The sequence below is a fragment of the Mus pahari genome, chromosome 2, assembly GCF_900095145.1.
Source record: "Mus pahari chromosome 2, PAHARI_EIJ_v1.1, whole genome shotgun sequence".
Taxonomy (NCBI): domain Eukaryota; kingdom Metazoa; phylum Chordata; class Mammalia; order Rodentia; family Muridae; genus Mus; species Mus pahari.
This window is the reverse complement of record NC_034591.1, coordinates 141,917,435-141,925,062: the sequence shown is the minus strand read 5'-3', so window position 1 is coordinate 141,925,062 and position 7,628 is coordinate 141,917,435. Positions and strand designations below refer to the sequence as shown.

The 7,628-nt window shown below is 46.3% G+C and overlaps 1 protein-coding gene across 1 annotated transcript in view; it reads left to right on the top strand.

Annotated features, from left to right (window-relative positions):
- Ndufa9 (NADH:ubiquinone oxidoreductase subunit A9) overlaps positions 1 to 7,628 on the top strand; it is a 29,949-nt gene that overhangs the window by 11,535 nt on the left and 10,786 nt on the right. Inside the window, 3 exon segments of the mRNA XM_021191145.2 lie at positions 2,546 to 2,648; positions 4,408 to 4,475; positions 6,376 to 6,452. Coding sequence (XP_021046804.1) covers positions 2,546 to 2,648; positions 4,408 to 4,475; positions 6,376 to 6,452 — 248 coding nt within the window.

Below are 7,628 nucleotides of genomic sequence, written 5' to 3'. Positions count from 1 at the left end.
TGTGTGTGTGTGTGTTGGTATTGTTGGGTAAGATAGGAATACTTGAGTGGGGCTAGGCCTTAGGCCAGTGGTCCTTAACCTTACCTACACATTAGAATCACTGAGACTTTAAGGACTCCAAAGCCCGGTCTGTACCCTAGACCAAACCAAGTGGAATCTTTGAAGGTGGGATTTGGGTGCCAGTACTTTTTTAATTTTTTTTTGTATGATCTAGAAAATGATCTGTGAAGCTGTGCTTTTTGTTTGAATGAGTGAGTTTATTAAGCATACACAAGCAAAAAGACAAGAGGAAATAGCAGTTGGTGGACAGAGGGAAGTAGCAGGTAAAGGCTAGTGTCATCCGGTCAGTGCTCACAGAGTCCAGCTGAGTGAGTGGGCAGCCCAAAGGAGAAGGGAAGCAAGAGGAACATCAAGTCAGGGCACCCTGGGGAGACAGCTGCGATTCCTAATCACACTGGAGTCCAGGATGGAGTAGATATCCTTCAATGGAGGCTTTTAAGTACAAGGACAAACTGCTGCAGATAGCATCATTGTTCAGCTCTTGTGCTTTCCAGCAGGGAGACTGGGGGGCCTTGCCAACTCCCACTGGAGTTCCTGCCAGAGCAGAGAGTACTCTGTGGATGAGCTTCCAGCTGCTCATCACACTGCAGGGCATTTGTATACCATGAGAAGAACAGAAGTATCTAGGTGGGGTGGGAAATGCTTTATCCTCCAGCTGTTCTTAAGGACACAATGCTTTTACACCTTTAGCATCTCCTGTTAGAGAACCAAGGGTCCAGCCTAACACGGGATGGGGTTTTTGAAAGAAACTTGACATCAACCTTCTTGTATCTCGGTGGGCAGAGGTCAGCCCTGCTTTAGAGCCAGCTTCTTAGCAGACTTAAGAGCACATGATAATTTGCCAATGTTATGTTCATTCTGCTCTCTTTAGGCTATTCCAAACTCGGCACAGATTAAGAGGCACTGTTTTACTTGAGAGAATGCAAGGTGACCCAGTTTTGAACTTGGGTTTCAATATTGTCCCAGTTGTCCAGGGTTGATGACCCTGGAGTTCAGAAGAGAGATCTATGCTGGAGATAGAAGTTGAGAGTCAACAGAATCTGTTAATCGGAAGAACAGGAAGGTATGCACAGCCTAGGGAGTAAACAGGTTGACTGAGGAGAGAACTCTAAATGGGACAGAGGCACGCAAGTGCCTCCAGTGTGGTAGAGGAGGGATACTTGCAGATTCCAAAGCTAGCTGGGACTGAGCAGTGGTGGTCCTGTGCAGTAGGAAGCTGGAAGAGATCAATGTTACAGAAGCCAGCATCAGGGGCGGGACAAGAGAACCACAGTGTCAGGTCTATTGATAACAGCGATCTTATCAAAAAGAGTTTCAGATCAGATACTGTAGTTGTTGAAACAGAATCCAGAGTCAGAGTGAGTGAATGTGAGCTGGTGCTTGGTGGTAGTGCAGCAAGGTGGGCCGAGTTTTCTCTAGCTTTCTAGGGAAAGGGCGAGAGGAGGTAGGAGCGGGAAGAGTTTGTAGTGAAGCTGAATTTATATTTTATAGGGTGGAGGCTGTACCTTGTTTACATTGAGAGGAGGAGTTGGTGAAGAGGAGAGGGCAAATTTCGTAGACGGTGAAGGAGGCCACTGCCACCTCACTGACTCCTGTGGTAGGCTGCTAGGTTACTGACACAAAGCAGAGAATCTGCAAATAGGAGGAAGAACGTGGAGGCTGGAAACACCATACTCCAGTTTCCCCTTCATTGTGGGTTCCCTAGCATTAGAATAGGAAGAACTGTTGTTTTTAAAACAAAATCTCAATTGTGTGATTTTACTAACTGAAGATGGGAGAGACAGATGCTGGGGTGGAAGCCTGCTAGCTTAGAGAGGCAGAGAAAGCCCCCAAATGACCCTCCTCCTCAGCCGTCATCCCAGAAGGAAAGAGCTCCTTCTCCACATTCTTAGTAACCCGTCAAACTGAATGTCTCTCCAGAAATATACTTCCTGTTGTCTCTCTCGTCATCCTCCTGACCTCCTCTCAGTCTCTGTGGTCGTTTCCTGTGTTCACTTCCTGTCACCAGGTTGCTTGCTCCTCCTCTTGTATGGTTGACTTTATTTAATCCTGTTTACAATAAATAGAAAACTCTTAGATTAAAGATGTGGTAGGGCTAAGCCAAACCATTCCTAGAAACAGGTTTTTCCAACACAGAACTTCATGATGTAATCAAATATCCGGCAACACTCCGAGATTAAAGGTGTGTACTAAGGCTGAGCCACACCACAACTAGAGACAGGTTTTTCCAATATATGATCTCGGGGTTCATGGTGTGATCAAATATCCTGCAACAAAGAACCTCAACAGAAGTTCTGGGTGTGGGGTGTTGTTTGTTCTTGTGTATGTGTGTGTGTGTTTTGTGACTAATATGATTATCTTCCGAAATTGTGGTTGCCTAATTAACATCTGGCCTTGGCGATGTGAGCAGTGTGTGATGTGGGGTAGGAGGTAGGAAGCCCTGTGTACTCGCTGTGGAACTGAGGATGCTTTATTTTTGGTTTAGGCGGTGGGAGAGAAGGAAGTGAGAAGTGTGTTTCCTGAAGCCATAATCATACGGCCGTCTGACATCTTCGGAAGGGAGGACAGGTTCCTCAATCACTTTGCAAGTACGTATCTTTCTTCTGGGAGGAGAGGCCTGCTGTGGCCTAACCCAGTTTGAGCTGAGCACCCGTGGGCAGTGCCCTGGAGCTCCCAGACAGAGGCTAGTTCCTGTTCAGTTGCCTCTCTATTTTAGGGTTTCATTTTCATCACCAGCAAGAGTCCTTTCTGCTTCTGGGAGATGAAGGTCCAGTTAATTGTGTGTCGGGGATTTGGGGGCCAGGGAAGACTGTACAGTTTGATTTCCCTGCAGCTGCTGGAGGCAGTGGTCATGCTTGTCCCAGAGCACAGACTTCAAGTTTACCCAGTGTCCTTGGCAAGATAGTAGCAAGTCCCTTGAGTTGTACACAACCTTCCCTATCCCCACCCTGGACACCTGCAAACCACTGATCTTTTTACTGGCTTGGGAATTGTATCATTTTCCAAAATGACTTCTTTCCCTTGTATGCATTCAGGATTTGTCCAACTCTTAGAGATTTGTCTCCTTGTGTAGCTGAATAGTATTCCTTTGTTTGGCTGTACCCATTTGTTCATGCAGTTTTGGTATTTCCCTGTATCTCCCTCTTGATTATGCCACCTAGAAATCTGTATTAATTTCCACTTTGTTTTTAAAATTATGATATACAATATATAATATAGAGTTTTTCACCTGTTATTTCTTTTTTCTTTTTTTTTTTTTTTTTTTTNTAGCCCTGGCTGTCCTGGAACTCACTTTGTAGACCAGGCTGGCCTCAAAATCAGAAATCCACCTGCCTCTGCCTCCCGAGTGCTGGGATTAAAGGCGTGCACCACCATGCCTGGCCCTGCTATTTCTTTTTATGTTGACAATTTAACTCCTGATGTGTGGACAAAGGGGTTTGGAGGTCATTGAGGCCACCTGACCTTGTAAGGGCTAGGGACTAGTTGATGACCCGGGTTGGAAGGGTCAAGGAGGGAGAGCCTTCATGTGCACACACTGAGGTAGGCACCTGTGGACATAGGAAGAAGATGGCCATTATAAGCCATAAAGAGAGGCTTGCCACGGCCTGCTGACGCACGGCTTTGAATTTTCCAGCCACCAGGACTGCGAGAAAATACAATTTGGGATCTTTAAGCCGTTGAGTTTGGTATTCTATTGTGACAAACTGGACAGACTGAGGCAGACCCATGTCTGGAGAGGTGAAATGCTGACCCAGTACCAGAGAAGGTGGAGGCAGCACTGGGCTGTGCAGTGGGCAGGCGAGAGGAGCTTGGCAGGCACCAGAGAGATGTGGACAGGAAAAAGCTGGATCTGCCGCTGCTCTCATTGCTGGGACTGAGTACCTGGAAGGAAGCACCTTGGCGAGGGGGGGTGGTTATTTTGGCTGACATTTTGTAGGACTACAGTCCTCTGTGGTGGGGAAGGTATGGTGGGAAGGTGAGGCAGCTGTCACTTTGCATCGTACTCAGGAAGCACCCCAAACCCTTTGCTGAAACAAGGAGGTAACACTGTGTGGACTAGGCTGGCCTGGAACTCTGAGATTCTGTCTCTGGGATCAAAGTGTGTGCCATTACAACCCACCCCCTATTTATCTATTTTATTAGTGCATCACAACCCAGCCCCTTTTGTCTGTCTGTCTGTCTGTCTGTCTGTCTTCTGTTGATTTATGAGCCATTTCAACCCAGCTCCCTTGTTACTTACTTATTTCTTGAGTCCAGACCCCCTAGAGTCTGCTGTATTTGTTACATTATTTTCATTGTCAACATTATGCAGACATTCTCAGAACAGGTTCTCATTTCTTCTTCCAGATCATCGTTGGTTTCTTGCTGTGCCTCTCGTTTCTTTGGGCTTTAAGACAGTGAAGCAGCCAGTGTATGTAAGTACCTTGCATGGAGGCTTAGGAGGGGTGCAGCTGGATTCGAGTTTGGTTCAATTTTCTGCATTCGTTCTCACCCACAGACTTCATCTGTCCTTTGTCTTTTGTCAACTTGCTGTAACTGGTTGCCTCAGTTTACCTAAGAGGTGGATGGTTTCTCAGTGTCTTCGGTTGTCTGCCCACTTAGGAAAGCTTAATTGAGGCAGGTTTACTGAGTTGCCCAAGCAAGTCTTGAACTCAGTGTGTATCCCAACCAGACCTTCAGCTTGACACCTCAGGCCTCATCTTCCGAGGTAACCAAGGTTATGGGTCTGTTCCGCTGCTCTGATGCCTTAACTCAGTAAATGCTTAAGCACGTCTCAGGATGTGTACAGCCTTCTGACACTGTGTTACTGGGAATACATAGAGCATAACCAGTCAGACATATATTTTTGTCCTCAAGTTCTTTTCAGGTAAATGACAGTTATTATTCAACGTGGTAAGTTCTAGGAAAGGGAGAGAATTTTAAGTAATCACATCAGAGCCACTAAATCCAGCTTTGGGCGGTTCACAGTCAACTGATAGGCATGGGGCTCTGTTTCACATAGAGGTGATGTATATACTGGGGCCCAGAGGTGAAGGAGAAGGTTTGGTTCTTGACTGGGTGGGCTGGGTTAGACCAGTGTTTCTGGCTTGGTTAGGATTTCTATTGCTGTGACAGAACACCATGACCAAAAGAAAGTTGGGGAAGAAAGGGTTTAATTTACTTTATAGTGTATACGTTCATCACTTAGGGAAGCGTGGGCAGGAGTCTGTAATCAGGAGCTGATGCAGAGTTCATGGAGGTGTGCTGCTTACTGGCTTGCTCTCTATGGCTTGCCTTAGCCTGCTTTTACATATACCTCAGCACCACCTGGCCACTGGTGGCACCACCCAGAGTAGGCTGGGTCTTCTCACATCAGTTCTCAATCAAGAAAATGCCTTACAGATTTGTCTGCAGGCCAGTTTATGGAGACACTGCTCAGTTACGATTCCTTCTTTCCAGATGAGGCTACCTTGTGGCAAGTTAGCATAGAAACTAACTAGCAGTTTTCTAGAAGTGACACTACTGATGTTTGGGACCAGATAATTCTTCAGTTCTTCACTGTGGGATATCAGTGGGTACCAGAGACAGCCACACCTGCTCCTCCGTGACAACTAAAATTCCAGACAGTTGTTAGATGTTCTCTAGAATCATAAATGACACTGGTTGTGGATTCTGTGTCTCTTGGTCTAAACCTGTGTACAGTTCCTACTGTGAAAACCAGAATGGCAGAACGTGAGCAGCTCTGTATGGTTCAGTCTCTAGGTCTGGTGGCTTAGGACAGAGTGGACACAAGTCTAAGAGATGGCATGGGAAGCTGATGGCCTGGCCAGGTCAAGGCCTTGGGGTGACTAGATGAAACTTCTGACTAGGACAGTGCCTGGCTGAGCCTTGAACCTGATTGTGTGAACATCTGAGTAGGCAGGTGCTTCCTCCAGAGGCCGAGAAGAGATGTTGTCATTGTTTTTCTGTTGCATCCGCTGCGACAGGCACCTGCTTTCCTTCCTCTCTTCCTCTTCCCCCCTTTCCATCTCTCTTTAAACATTTGTTTGCCTTTTTGTGTTTGGTCCTGGGGTCGAACACAGCACAACATGAATGTCAGGCAAACACTCTGTGGCTAAGCTACATTCTCACCTCAGTACCACTACCCCAATTTAAAACAATCAAGACAGGTTGTACCGAGTTACTCAAGCTAGCCTTGAACTCAGTGTAACCCAGCCGACCTTTGCTTAAATTTTGTCACCTCATCTTCCTAGGTAACTGATGTTACATGCCTTGTTCTCCAGGTCTGATGTCCCGGTTCAAAAACTGCCTAAACATGTCTTATGCTTTGTATAGGTTGCAGATGTTTCCAAGGGGATTGTTAATGCGACTAAAGATCCAGATGCCATAGGAAAAACCTTTGCCTTCACTGGGTAAGTGCCTAGAGTTGCTTTTTGTGGAAAGAAGATGGTAGCTTATAACACCAGTTCTTCCTGAGGAGGTCATTCAGAGAAGTGGAGTTTCTGGCACTCACATTCAGCAGTTGAGGGAACACAGGACCTGCCTGAATATACATGATTCTGTTAGCAATCTGAGAACCACTGCCCTAGACTACTATAAAAGCAATCAGCACTTGGTCTGTCGGTTGCTGTCTGGGGATTCCACTTTTTTGATGAAATGTTCAAGGAATCCAGGCATGGAGACTCTCACCTGTAATGCTAGCACTTGGGAAGCTGAGACAGAAGGATCACCAGTTAAGGCCAACCTGAGGTACATAATGAGCTTGAGAGCACCCTGAGCATGTAGTAAGACCCAGCCTTAAACAAATAAAACAAAACTCACGGTAGGGGAATGTGTCTGCACTGAAGATGTGCTTTTTTTAATTCCTAAGCTCACTGATTGAGCTAGACTGCCTGTTCGTCTACCTCCCGGCATCGCAGTTGTGTTCTGCTGTGCCACCTTCTTATTTGACATGGGTGCTGGGGATCTGATTTCAGATCATGCTTGTGTGGCAAACACTTTACCAACTGAGCCAGCTCCTCTGCTCCTCCCAAGAATCGGGTAGTATTAATCACATTGCTTTATTCTGTTATCCATCAGTTAAAGACCTATAAAACACACACACACACACACACACACACACACACACACACTCACTCACTCACTCAAGTACACAAGATTGAAAGTTAATAAGTTCAGTAAAGACACAAAGTAGATCAATGTAAAAATCAATTTTTTATGTACTATGGAGTAAGCAATATGCAGATAAAGTTAAGCAGATGTCATAGGCTGGGGAAATAGCTCAGCCCGTTAAGTGTTTGCTAGCGAGAAGCAGGACCTGAGTTGATCTCCAGACACAAAAGGAAAAAGCCAAGCAGGCCTGTGACCCCAGCTCTGGGGAGACGGAGTCAGGAGGATCCTGGGGCTCATTAGCCAGCCAGCCAGCTCAGTCCGTGAGCTCCAGGTTCAGTGTCAGACTCTGCTTCGAAAATTTTGGTGTCGGGCTGGTGAGATGACTCAGTGGGTAAGAGCACCCGACTGCTCTTCCGAAGGTCTGGAGTTCAAATCCCAGCAACCACATGGTGGCTCATAACCATCTGTAACAAGAT